At 36.8% G+C, this 14,736-nt stretch overlaps 1 protein-coding gene across 1 annotated transcript in view; it reads right to left on the reverse strand.

The window, feature by feature from the left end:
• Positions 1-1,023: 1,023 nt before the first annotated feature.
• Positions 1,024-14,736, reverse strand: part of LOC137323814 (serine/threonine-protein kinase 17B-like) — a 30,269-nt gene continuing 16,556 nt past the window's right edge. Inside the window, exons 4-7 of the mRNA XM_067987773.1 lie at positions 10,155-10,281; positions 8,121-8,169; positions 6,608-6,787; positions 1,024-3,030 (exon numbers count right to left, since the gene is read on the reverse strand). Of these exons, the coding sequence (XP_067843874.1) occupies positions 2,748-3,030; positions 6,608-6,787; positions 8,121-8,169; positions 10,155-10,281 (639 nt within the window). The 3' untranslated portion in view covers positions 1,024-2,747. The remainder of the gene's footprint in view (positions 3,031-6,607; positions 6,788-8,120; positions 8,170-10,154; positions 10,282-14,736) is intronic.

The raw sequence follows: 14,736 nt of genomic DNA on the forward strand, positions 1-14,736 counted from the left end.
AGCGGGATGAGGTAGAGACTGTGCGCAGTAAACTGGGCAAATCTGTTAATGGGTAAAACGAAAGAAGATCAGTGGGAGGTGTTCAAAAAATAATTTAACGTGATACAGAACCAATTCATACCCCTAAGGGGCAAGAGCTCTAATTGCCAAAAAAAACAGCCATGGATGACAAGAGGTAAGGAACAGTATAAAACTAAAAGAAAAAGTATACAAAAAATGCAAACAATAGCAACTGGGAGAGATATAAAAAACAGCAAAGGGTACATTATAAACCAATCCCTGACAAAAGACGACTCGAACAGAAGAGCTACACGAAGGGCTCTGAAATACCTCAGTTACATATCAATATATCGTACCACTTAACTTTAACTTTTCTTTTTTAAAAAAATCCCAGCGTGGAGTACCTTAATGTGACATTCATATGTTGGATGGAATACAGTAACCATGGGTTGCAGAATTTTTACCACCAAGGCATCAGTTTTAGCTTTATCCCTTTATTTAACAGTACACAGAGATTCCCATTGGGTTGTGAAATGAAAATCCTTTAAGGACAAGAGTGGTCTACAAACAATGACGGACAGGAAGAGACTCTCTGGTCCATCCAGCCTGTCCCACACAATTGTGAGTGAGTGTGCATCACAATACATACATTCCCCACTCAAAACTGTGATCTCCTGGGAGGCGAAAAACCAGATACAAATACTTAACCATAGCTGTAGGAACGTCTTGGCTCACTCTCACAACATAAATTTTGTTCTCATTACATCTGCTTTTGCAGAAGAGGTTTAAACTGCACCCAATTGCTTTTTCTTCTCCTCCTACCAAGAAATATGCAATTGTTTTGCTTTTCTTTTTTTTAAAAAAAGCAGGTACATGTGCAGACAGGACTTAATTCTGGAATTTGCTATGCAAATCTTCATCTGAAGCTTTGATTATATAATGTTTTCAGGAAAAAAAGCATTAAAACATGTTTCCTAAACTGCAAAGATCTTTGCTAGAGAGCTTAAATGTAAATAAACTGACAAATGCTTCCTGAGAAATTACATTTATTGTAATTTGCAATGTCACAATAAAATAAAAAAGATTTCCAAGCATGGAAAGCTATACTTCAACATCAGATTTAATTTCCAAGTTGCAAAACATTAGTGTGAACTTTTCAAAAAAAGTTAAGTGACCTGCAATAGGTACAGTTTTAAACTTTCACAGGGGAAAAAAAAAAATCATCTTCATTGGGTTACAGAGGTTCCACGGCTTCCACAGTAGCCATAACCAAGAAACAGGTTCTGCTTTGCCCAGGCATTCTACATTTGAAGCTATGATTCAGGCTTCTTGGATGGTTATATTAAATTTTAACTGGATATCTAAAAGCATTAATCTCTATGAAGCTAGTAAAATCATATTTATATATACACACACAATATATTCCCAATACCTTATATTATTCTCAATTGTGACAGACCATTTAGTGTCTATCATTAACTTCAAAAAAATTGAAATCTGTTACCTTAATTCCAAAATAAGGAAACTGTTACATGTACAATAGGACCAATGAGTTACGCGTTACCAATGCGTAAAAAAAATATTTTCTCCAAATATTTTCAACCACATCTATTCCTTCAGTTTAATGTGCAAAATCACATGCAATACATATCAGGAAAACAGTTACAATCCTTTACTTGGATTTCAAGATTTCCTTCTGAAATAGTTGAGAACAATGAATACCAATTGTTTGCATCAAATTCAGAATGTAAATAGATATTGAGGCCAGGGTTGTCCACCTCTGCACTTGGCAGCCCATAATTTTTCTCCTATTCACTATAATGGACAGAAAATTGTGAGTAGGTGAGCACAGAAGTAGAAATACCTCAGCCAGAATGTTATATGAAAGTGGTTAAGGACTTTGTGGTTTGTTTTTAAATTTATTCTAATGAAGTTTATCCACATTTATAGTAAGATTTGAAAGAATCAGATATTTTGCCAGGCTAACAACCAACAATGAATTCTGGTACAACTGAAAATAATGCATGTTTTTGAACAGTTTGCAATACAAAGCAATTTTCATTGCAGGGAATCATCGTATTTTGCACTGAATTTTATTATTTTGAAGAACTTAATTTTCAACCTATGACTACAATTGCAACACACCATTTGAAACAAGTTTTGAACAACTTGCTTACATACTGAATCACCACCTGGTTTTCTCAGATAATCACAATATACTCAAACAAGTAAACCGTTTCATGGTGTTGCTGCAACTGTGTAAGATTTTGAATAATTTCCTATTATATAAAAATTGTGAACTAGTCACTGATCCTAGTTATAGCTCTCCAGTATATGCCAGCTGCTGCAAAAGGAGGTTCATACATAGGTACTATCTGAACCATTCTACATGCAATGAATCAAATTGACATTTAAGACATCACTTTCAATTTGCTCCTGGTTATCCCAAGCAAAATATAACAACCATAATTCTTGCCCATTTCATAAAAAAGAGCAGTTCCTGTTTTTGAGTCACTATTGAGATAAGTGCAAAAAAGCTGATGTGTCTGTCTCCATGAAACTTTAAAAGTTTGAAAGCACAAGTCAATGCTCCATTGAGAGCCACTGCTTAAACTTACCAAGAAGGCATTTACACACCTACGTGTCACATACGTCTGGATCACTTTTATAAAGTGATCAAGCCCAACATAAAAAAAGGGGAAGTTTTCCCAAAGTGCCTTTTACTTGTAATCAACTATCCTCCAATTTCAGAATACCAATTCCCCAGTAACCTCATGGCAACTTTTGTATGAATCATCAAATCGGAATCGTTTGGGAACGATGGTTGATTCTTCAGAAATATTTTCTTTATCCAAATGTCTGCATGCCCCAAATGTGAGGGATCGGATGGGATTCTTCTCTTCTAAAGACTTAATGCACTGCTCTCCAGACTGTGAAACACATGGCATAATTTCAGGCACAGGATCACTCATCAACTCTTCTGCTTGCAGCCAAGGATGAAAAAGGCAGGCTTCAGCATTTGATCGTTCCCTTCAAGATAAAAGGAAGTAGTTATAATTTGTCAACTAACTTAATTTTTGTTTTAGTTTGAGGAAAGGACAGATATAAATATATCCTCAGTTAGAATAGTATCTCGGTCACATTAAACCAAACTATTCTGCATCTGCCAGTGACTTAGAACAGCTAAAGACCAATTTCATGGCAGTCTAATAAACTAGCACTAATTTATTTGGTAAACTATATAAACAAAGAGCACGAGCAAAACAAAATGCAGCAACCATTCAATGCAATCTTTAAAATTACTTTAAACACTGAATATAACAACCTCAATGAGTCAATCTAGTAGATAGGGTATTTTTCCTCCAAATTGAAGCAAGCTTTAAATACTGCAGAAGTGAGCCCAACTCAAAAGGAACATCTTATGTGCTGTTTTCTGTTAACAAGTTTTTAAGCCAGTGACAATAAGGTGCTGTTCATACAATTTTCCCTTCCTGTGTCATAAAAATGAAACCCCAAAGTTAGATCCATTGATTTATCTTCATGGACAAGTACTGAAATATGAAATGGACAGCCAAAAAGAAAAGGAATAACTCCAAGGAGGACATATGGATGGGTGGGATCTTTTGAAGTGAAAAATGAGGATGACTCCATGGAAGGTGTGTAATCTACCTTCCTTTTTGTATCCTCCACATACCAAGGAAAAATAACCCAACTAAGACCCAGCCTCCACTCAGTTGAGGTCAGACAGAATTGATTTAGCATACTGGATGATCAGCTTTCAGTGACAACTTAAAACACCACTTAGGAAAAGTTATGGTTACTAATCTAGGTAGCTGCACTACAAATGCTTACAACTAATATCTTCTGACAATTAGCTCAAGCAGGCAAAGTTGACCCATTTGAATAGCCCTTAAATGAATCAAAATTTTCAGCCTCCAGATGACAACAGAATTCACCTGTTTGGAAATTTCCTCACTGAATGTGTGAACCAGAGAACACATAGCTTTTGATCCTTACAGACTCTGACCTTTTATGTAGGTACGACAAAGCTCCAAAAGCATTCACAAAATGCAATCTACATTCCAATTCTAATTGATGCAGAGGTAAACAGAATGAAGAAATGTCAAATCGCTCATGAATGGAATTGTGCAACACCTTAAGAAGTAGGGAGGGCTCTAATAACCCCATCTACATCACAGAACTCCCCTCTCAAATTCTTCCAGACCCAATTCACTACCCACCATTATCATCCTACTATTACCTCCCACTCCATGCACACCCCAGGAGTCCCTAACATCAGGTACATCCTATATCCTATCCCCAGTTCTCCAGACCCCATCAGCATCACCACATCCGGGGACCCATCTCTCCCAGTATTGATAGGAGCATTGCCGAGAGGTACCAGAATCTAAGACTCTTTTCCTGTACTCTCATCCCAGGATGCCATCCCTGCGGTGTCATATCCCAGGATCACACATCCCCACTACTGATGGACCCTGGTACCTCTCCCCATCCCCTGATTAACCCCATTTATGTCTATTGCAGCTCAAAAGTAAGTAGCATAAACAAAGTTAAATATTTCTTTCCTCGTTATACTCCAAATCTTACATTAAAGCACAAGAGTGTTATGCACTACTCCAACATAAGACCTGAAGAGCAATGTTGCAATATGGCATTGAAAAGGCACTTGCAACAGTAATTAAATGGTTCTGCACTGTAAACAATGAAGCCAGCTACCCATTTGCACATTTCTAATTTGCCTCCAATACTTTTGTGACTGAACAAAGTATAACTGAATATTTGATAATCTGCTAGCCAATTCTTCCTCACTGCCTTCTGTGCCAAAAGTTATGGATTTGAAACTTCTATTCCATCACAACATAATGGGAACCATGTGTCAAACACAAGATCAGTACCCAGAAGAGGATCAGTGCCAAATTTTTATTACTTTTACAATACATAATATGCTCTGGAATTTGCACAGTCATCTCAATTTCTAATTAACCTTTTCCTTAGGACACTGATACGATCATATGTATGAAATAAGAAAAGACCAGTCACCTCATCCACCCCATTACTTTCAATGAACATTTAAAAATCACGATGCCCGGCTTGTTTAATATCTTGAATAATTGACATATCCAAGGTTCACCCACAAACTCCAGGATATCAGATTAACACAATCTAAATTATTCAATCCTGTTCAGTTGCAATCCACAGATTACATCTCCATGGTCTCAAATGGACTGGATTCAATTCTCCAAACTTCTTCTCAAAACCAAATCCTTGATTCATCCTCCGCACTTATCAAGTTTTTTTTCAAATATATATATATATATATATATATATAGCCTTTTTGAAAGTTGGATATCCAAGTGTCAGTGGAGCTACAATAGCCTGTTTTGTTATATAGTCAATGTTGTCAGCAATACTTCATTTGTCACTTCAGTGATTTGGTCAAGAATTACAAACCAAACCTTTTTCCATTTTTACTTTTGCTAAAGGGCACCCATCATTATGCTAAGTAGATTTAAGGACATTGAGAGGGATCTGTTCCTGGGCTTAAATATATCTGCCATCCATAGGTCAAGGATGTAAAAGATTGCCAGGCAGGATTCCTATGGCCTTCTACATGTGTAGCAAGCTCTCGTTCATGCAGGTCATCCTTGAAAACAAATTCACTGATTGCCTTCCATAACTGGTGGGTAACCCCGGTATTCATTGTATTATTTAGCTATCTGCCAATTTCACTTATGATTGTAAAGCAGCAAGAAATCCAGAAAAGACCCTTAAAAGAACTCAACTTGTCACAGTCCCACAGACGGTGCCATGCCAATTTATCTGGTTTCAATGCCTTACATTGGGACATCCTAATAGATGTACAACTTGGAAGATCAACCACACTGGTTAGTGACTTTGAGTGGTCACCACTGGCAACTGAAGCAATGGGAACAAAAAAGCAAAACATCAAGGGCAGCAGAAGGATTGTGTATTGGTAAAATCTCACAGCTGACTAGTCTGCAGTGATGAAAACTGCTTCCAGATATAGCACATAGCTGCAAATTCACTTAAAACTGGCTATCGAATTCCCTTTATCAATCTGAAAAACTTGGGTAGTCATAAGAAAAACATCTATGCGTTGAAATTTCATTCAATCCCTAGACCACACACACAGTACTCTGGTTAAGAGCACAAGAAGGCAATTTGTTCTCAGTGCCCTGCTAATCAATAATTGGCAAAAGATGCCCAAAGTGAGTTTCATTTCCTCTCCCATGGCAGAACTTGGAACATAGTTAATACAGTACTATGCTGAAGATATATTTAACATGGCTTAACATTAGAATCCAAATAAAAATTGAATCAGACATGTTTTCCTTCATGATTCATTTTACCAATGCTAATTTTTCATGAAAAAAAATTAAATGACAATTGTAGTTTGGTGACAATCACAGAAAACATTACGGTTGTCAAAAACACCATGTGATTACTCAAACAAATGTGTAGATATAGTATAAAAGCCACTTAAGTTATTGCAGAACCTGTGAACCATTTCAGGAGGCTTTTTCTTTGGAATGTGATTTAGTTTTCCTATCAAATGTTTACTTACTCAGGTTTTTTGACTAGAAGCTGCTGAATAAATTCAATGGCAGTTTTAGAGATGCCTGCAAATATTTCTTCTGAATAATCAACATTAACTTGTGAGATATTAAGAAAAGTTTCTTGTTTATCTTCACCCTGAAATGGAGACTCTCCTGTCAGCATCATATACACCAACACTCCTATGCTCCTGTAAATAACAAAAGTAGAATTTGTAACTGTTTACCCTATTTTAATGCAAAGAATCCCAGTTTATATGTAACATTACACAGCTATGGTGACGTTTATCAGGGCATGGTGGGATACTTGGTGGCACAGCTATCTCTATAAAATGCCACACATTCCCAACGTCGAGAACAGCAAGGCAACAAGACATTACTCTGTCCTAATAACTCCCAGTTTTGAATAATGTAAAGCAAGGCTGCGTACTGGGCCCTGCTCTATTCGCACTCTTTTACGTGGCTATGCTGAATGATGCAACGAGGGATCTTCATAAAGGAATTGATGCACAAATGCATGAGGAAATGTTTAATCAATATTGCGAGCATCGACTGAAGACCCCAAATAAATTATACAAGAACTTTTGCTAATGACTGCGCCCTTGTGGTGCATCCCTAAGAGGACTGTCAGCACACGATGGATAAATTTGTAGATTCTGCTTGCAGCTACAGCTTACTATTAGTCTGAAGACTCAAGTAATTATCAACCATCACCTGGGAAGTCACATTTTAGACCATCGATCACTATTGGCAAAACTGAATTGAATACTGTTCACCGACATTGGAAGTATACTATCTGCTGATGCAAGGATTGATAAGGAAGTGATGGCTCATATGCAGAGAGCAAGTGTGGCCTTTGGTAGACTGTCCAAGCATGTTTGGGAATCAGTGAGGTATTAAGCTGGCCACTAAACTAATGGTTTGCAAGATGGTTATCCTGACCAATCTCCTGTATGTTCATATTTCACATCCAATCTATAGAACACTGGAAAGGTTTACTAAAGCCACCTTTGCACCTTACTTTGTATTAGGTGGCAGGATAAGATTACTAGCAACAAAGTACTGGAATGTGCTAACATTGGGCTAACATTTTGTTAGGATGGATGACGTACGGTTACTGAAGCAGGGGCTTTATGATGAACTGGTGGATGGCAGAAGAAAGCAGGGTGGGCAACAACTGCACTGCAAAGATATACTAAAGATTCAACTTGAAGCAGTGAAGCATGGTCGATAACTCTTCAGAAAACCTGGCTTCTGAGACATCAATGACATGCCGAAGAGAGAGGAGTGAAGGGCTTTGAGCTACAATGCTGCGCCAGTGTGGAGGCAATGTCAGTGATCAACAGGAGAACCCTCTCAGGAACATGGTTAAGTAAGGTTTGTGGTATACAATGTCTGTCATGTATTGGCCTGCACAGTCAACAATGCACCCATCCACCACGAAATTTTGCTCCCTTCTTTGTTGGCGCCATCATCCTCAGGTATGAGGAGCACACTACTATTACTACACAACTAATAACATACCACATATCTGTTTCTGTTGAGATTGGTTCATAGTTCAAGATTTCAGGGGCTGCAAGAGAAAGAAAAAAATCAAGTTGAAATAGTAACATGAGCAAATCACACAATGGGCAGTTGAGCACGGCCCATTCAGAATTTAAAGCCTAAAGAAAGATTTGAATTACTGCTTTCAATAGATAGGAGTCTGGCCTTTGTGAAAACAATCTACCCTGTTAATTTAAGTCTGTTATAATGCTCTCCCCATTAAAATAACATTTTATTTATTTAGCATCTTAACATAACATGTCTCAAGGCACCTCACAAAATTAATTATTTTTGAAATGCAGTGACTATTCTTTGCAGCAGCCATTGTGAACCAGCAATGTCAGACAAACAGGCAGGAGATCAGTGGTGAATCTGTTTCGGTGGCATTGGTTGAGAGAAGAATGTTGGTCAAGGCACCAGGAGGAAGACAGCGAGAGCAAGAGAGCACACCAGAGACAGCGAGCCAGAGATATGTGGCACCTAATAGCTCAAACATTCCAAAGCACTTCCATGTACAATTAATTACTTTTAAAGATGTCACGGCTATGCAGGCAACCATATTATGCACAGCAAGACCCCATAAACAGCGATGAGATGAATAACCAGCTAATCTGTTTTTGGTGGTGTTGGTTGAAGCAGTAATGTTGACCAGGAGGAAAACAAACAAAACCACTCCCAACTGTCAACTACCTAGAAAATGCACTTGTGGATGTCAGACAAGGAAAACAACTTGCCTTTAACATAGAAAAACCCTTTACACAGTGTATTCAAAAAAAGGATGCTGAGCTTTTTAAATAAATGGAGATATTAGGAAGGGTGAGCAAAAGGTTGATCAAAGTGGTGAGCTTTAAAGAGGATCTTAAGGGAGGAAGGGGATGTGGAGAAGCAGAGGGGTTTAGGGAGAGAAATACAAAAAAAGGCTCGACACTCCTGCAATCAACAAGCCCAGTGACATGAACCACCAAAGCTCATGTGAATAAATCGCTAACGCAAAACACGAGGATTCTTTGGTCCCAGCAAGTTTCAGAAAAACGTTTATAGAAGGCGGCCATTCAGCACATGATATCCAAGCTGGCTTGTTGATAGAACAATCCAAAACTAGGCCCACTGTCCAGCTCTCTCCCGAAGCCCTCTTCCTCGGCTTAAAATGTTTATCCACTTTTCCCTCAAAAGATACATGATCTGAATAACTCTCTGTGGAAAGGCATTCTTTTCTCCAAACCCGATTTTAGGAAATTTCTCCCAATCTCTCATCACAGCAGAGGATTTTAATTTGATATCTTGTCACTAACACTAGAGGAAATAGTCTTTCCCTATTCACTATCAAAAAAGTCTTCCTAATTTTAAAAATCTCTATTAAGTCTCCTCTTAGCCTTCTCTAGTGAAGATGAAGGGAGGGAGAAGGAAACAAAAAAAAAGTTGGATGGTGAAAACTAGCAAAAAGACAAATTTAACCAATATATTTGAAAAAGAAACCACACTGGTCCAGCGGTTAGATTAGTATATACTAAAGCTCATTTATATTGTGCACAAGGGGTTTTTCAACAAACCACTTCTGATATATAGATTACTAAAGGGTATCCATTTTTCAGTTTCCATGAATATTAACCTATGTTTGAATAACTTTAACTTGTGACATTTGCAAAATGCATTTCAAACTCTAGATTTAAACAATTTCAAAAGTCTATCCATTCCATAACGCAAATTATAATTTGTATCAAGCATACATTCTGTTCATCAGCAAAAATTCAAGATTTGTGGAAGAGACACAAATATTTAATTAAATTTGCATCTTAGGATAAATTCATTGAGCATGGCTCCCCACTGGATGTGTGGGAATCAAAGGGAGTGCAGATTAGAGATAGGGCTACAATGCTGCAATACCAAAATCAGCCACTTGCACTCCCTTGGAAGTGTGGCTCCCCACTGAGCACAGAATTGGTAAATTTATTTATTTATTTAAAAAGCACACTTAAATTCCATAATGCCTTTTTAAAAACAAATTAATCTTACCAATGTACTCTGGCGTTCCTGTAATTTCTCTTAATTCACCAACGCTGCCAACTCTTCTGGACAAGCCAAAATCAACTATCTTTATATCACCCAATGGTGATGAACTGGTTAATAAGATATTCTGAGGCTAAAACACACAAAAATAAAGCAAGTTAGCAAACACACAAAATGTTACCAACATAGTTTTTGATGCTTCAAGCAATTTATTATGGATCTGTACCTGACCAAGTCATCAACCCAAAGGTCCAATTTATAAAGCAACTTAGCCATACTGCATAAATTTAATATTTTCATCATATTTGTGGAATCTTTCAGACTGAAGTGTACTAAAGCAATATTTAAATGAGCTGATTAACACTGCCCTGAAAGACCACATAATCTCTGAGCCACACTCAAACTTCTCAATAACTAGTTCATGAGCAACACAGTCCAAGGCTTGGGAAGTCACCTGCCTATCCTCAGCTGTTGGAGCTGTATAACCTGGTTAAGCCCAAAAGAATCATTAAATGGCAAAAGAAAGAAACTATGACCAAGACAAACACAATAGTGGTGAAATAAGAATCAATAGTGTCATTCTCACCAACTGTCATTTCAAAAAGGAGGAACAAAAAGAATACTGCAAACTAGTCCACAGAGCATTGGAAAGAAATTCCATGCAAATTTTTGTCGCTGGGTCTTTTAATTTCTTCCCTTCTCCCCAAAGCAATATTTTAGACCAGTTCAGAAAATGTTTTGAAAACGGGGCACATGGCATAAATCTATTCTATAACTTAAATTTACCTAAGGCGCTGTTACTAGTGCAAACCTCTAGAATATAAACGTTTCCGTTCTGGCCACTTGATGATTGATTTATATAAATACCAACCTCTTCTCTCCTCCTGCTCCAAACCATTTTTTTAATATAAAAGCCAAAATACAAACTGCCACAATTTCCAATCGAGTATTCCAACACTGCCATGAAAGTTGAGTAGGGGCCAGTCATTACCTCACATAAAAAAAGGAGGAAAAAATAAACAAGCATGTAGGTTTGGGCTACTATCTCTTGTATACCTACAGGCTAGCTGTTGACAAAATATATTCAATTAAATAATACTGGCAAGTTTTCTTAAATTGCATTTAAAAAATGCAAAACAATATGAATATCATTTATATGACTTCATAAAAGAAATGCAGCAAAAAAACTTGCATAATTGGCTTGCTACACAACTTCAAAACAATCCATTACAGGTTTGAAATATTAAAATATTCTGCACTTATATGGCATAGTAACCCATTCTTTTCAAGATGTTTAAGTTGCCTAAAAATGATTCACGTTTAACCTGCAGCATTGGTTTATATTATTGCAAAATGTTCTAACTTGTCCATAGCACCTCATGGTGAATAACCATGTTCTAAATGTCATGAGTCATTCCAAAATACTTCATTAGTTACTCATTTGAATTTACAATTATTGCACAAATTTGTACACTGTACATAAACTTGGGGCTATCTCAACAGTTATAACATTTAAGCAATAGTACAAATATTAATTAGGCAAATAAAATAAAGTAGATAACATGCCTTGCAAATTAGTCAATTATCAGAAGGGATTTTACTTAGATGTGGTCTCCAAGCAAAAGCAAGTGAATTCCTACCAAAATTATATAGCATAAATCTTGATCACACTTGAACTAAAAGGTTTTGTTTTAATAATCTGCCAAGTATCAATACCAAGAATCTAAACAAAGGACCACATTTTAATATATCCTCATATATTGTTGCATAGACAGATTATATGAATCTCTAAAAAGTCAAAATTTAAGGCAAATCCTTCCCAAATCTCAACTACATTAAGCTGTCTTTAGTGGTTTGCAGAAACAAGGGAACACAAAGGGTCATTAGGCATTTGTCTATGCACTAATAAGAGTTAAATGACTTGACTTACTACTTTGTCATTGCACAGTATGTTAAATCCACCAAAGTTACAGCATTATAGGTATCAGTGGTTTTCCTATGTTCATTTATGTTTAAAAAAAGTTAGCTGATAAGCTATTAAAATCTCAAATTTAACATTTTTATCATACAAATAATATTGAAAATATATTAATCAAAGATTAGAAAATACTGTGATGGCCTGCTACCTTGTGTAGAGCATTGGCATTTGTACTGAGTACTAACATTAAAATATTCCAGTTTGGCAGCACAAAAGTTTTGCAAGTTCCAAGCTGGAGCTCATTTCCAGAATTAGCTCCAGCTTGGAACGAGAGCTTTAACTCAATTACTAAAGTTCAACTCAATTTACTGGATTGAAGCCGCATTAGTGGCAATCTTCAAGACGGCATCAATAGCTAAAAAGTTGCTGTTTGCTGTAAAGACTTTTTAGCCGGAATATTGTGCTTAAAAAAAAACATGTTCTGTTCCATAATTTGACTTGAAAATATTCAGAGTCAATAGGTGGCAACTTTTTAATAGATGCTCTATGGCCAATAGCTCACATCTAAAGCTATTTTTTAATATTACGTTGAGATCCTTTCCCTTCCAATGGTTTCCATGAAGGAAAAGTGTGCAGAGAAGATTGAAAGTGGAGATGGAGTGAGGGCAGTGCTCATTTTGTTTGGTGTCCTGACAAATTGTACGTAATATCAAACATTGAAGATGGAACAGATTTCAAATCGCTACTTGCCAAGTCCTGGTAAGTTTTGTTTATTTGCAGATAAGATTCCCCCCTTTTTCTGCCATCACAATACCTCAACTTGCCAACAGTGCACATTCGCAATATGTTCCTGCTGTATGCTACATATGCAACCTTCTCAAAATCTGAATGAAATGTATATGTCAAGTTTCCTTTTAGTCATGTCTAAAAATATTTTTTTTATAAATGTATATTAAACATTTGAAAATAAAGCTACCTAACCAAACTATTTGTTGCACACAGCAAAAAAATCACTTGTACAGAGCTACAACCGCAGTCTTTATAGAGCTGTGCAAAATGTATCTGGCTATTTGTTTAAACAAGAGGAACTATTTACTCATCACATGCTCTCTGAATTTCCCCACTCGGGGATTCAAGAAAAATGCCCTGATGAAGTAATAAAAGTTTCCACTTTAAAAAAAATTACAACAAACATTTGGATTGTTGTACATGATAAGCTAATTTCAATTCCCAGTGCTTATAGCAGGTGCGTTAGTGCTAGCGCAATTTGCCTGCTCTTTGCGTTGGACGGTTTACATGGTCAGTGAGCGCGGACACTAATTAAACCTTAAAATGGACAAAACAATTCCTTCAAAAGAACCTACGCATTTGTGCCATAGGTACTTAACATAGAAAAGGCATACTCTGATTTAATCTGTATTCCTTGTTTGCCGTAACTTTCTTCTCTCAATGATTGCCTGCATTAGAATGGCAGTAGCAGCAGCTAAGGTACTTGAACTCTAGTGAAGCATGGCAGAAGTAGCAGATAGAAGTTATAAAATACTGGTTGGATTAGTTGTACCTGAACAGCTTGGTTGGGTTATTGTTATATAAGTTATATAGAAGTACAACTTAATGAAGTGTGAATTACTTACTGAACACCTTTTTCTGCCTAAAATAGAAAACACGCTTAACACATTGCAAGAGGCATCTTTGCAATTGACAATAATGGTAATGTAAATTGGTTAGTGCTATTTGCCTGATTTAAACCTGGTTTAAGTGGTGGGGACCGTAGCAGATTACAGCAATATAATGCTATAAAAATTGTACCATTCCATTTTGCTTTGCACTTGAAAAGCAAGTGCTTCTAACGTGTAAAGCTTGAACAGCAGCTTTCATTTTTAGAATTTCATGCTAAATAATGGATTTTCACAACAAAAAGGAAATCACTGATGTATTTTGCTAACTACAAAAAAATTTTCACAAGATTTTTTGGCATTTATTTTTCCCATCAGGTTTTAGTTAAATAATTGAAGATTTGGAGAATAGTTGTTTTTAAATGTATTCAGATTGGAAGGAACATGAAGCAAAATGCTGCTTCTGATTGAGCCGCAGCAATTTCTGGGATATAGAAAAAACAGAAACAAAATGAACACAATCCACAATGTGCTGTGTTCATCACCTCAAGTAGTTTATTCCTAATAGGGAAAAACACAACAGCATCTCCCTACGTCCTCAATGTACTGAATTCAAGATTCAAACATACCATCATCTGCCCTAAATCATTCTTTCCCAGGACCCAAAACTGTGGAAATCTGTCTTCAGCTATCTCACAATCTACAAGCCTTTAGAACCCAAGTCTGGCATCACCGAATCACTCCTGCATTAACCTGGTACTCTGTTCAACTTTTGACAATCTTGTGGTCCCTGGTTCTTTAACTTATGTTTCTCAATTTAAAAAAACACTACCCGAAATGTTGGGGAAGTCCAGTTCAAGTAATGTTGAGTACTTCATTCCCAAGCACATGGTCATGAATTCAATTTCCAGCACTGCTCATTTAGAATCACAATTGGCAAGTTTTGTACATTCTTAAAATGGCCATCATTTGAACCATGCTTGCTTTGTGGCACTGATGATGATCAGAGAATATATTGCAGCCAGGGTCATCCCACCCTACTGCTGAAAGAAGG

This window comes from Heptranchias perlo, chromosome 7, assembly GCF_035084215.1.
Source record: "Heptranchias perlo isolate sHepPer1 chromosome 7, sHepPer1.hap1, whole genome shotgun sequence".
Classification (NCBI taxonomy): domain Eukaryota; kingdom Metazoa; phylum Chordata; class Chondrichthyes; order Hexanchiformes; family Hexanchidae; genus Heptranchias; species Heptranchias perlo.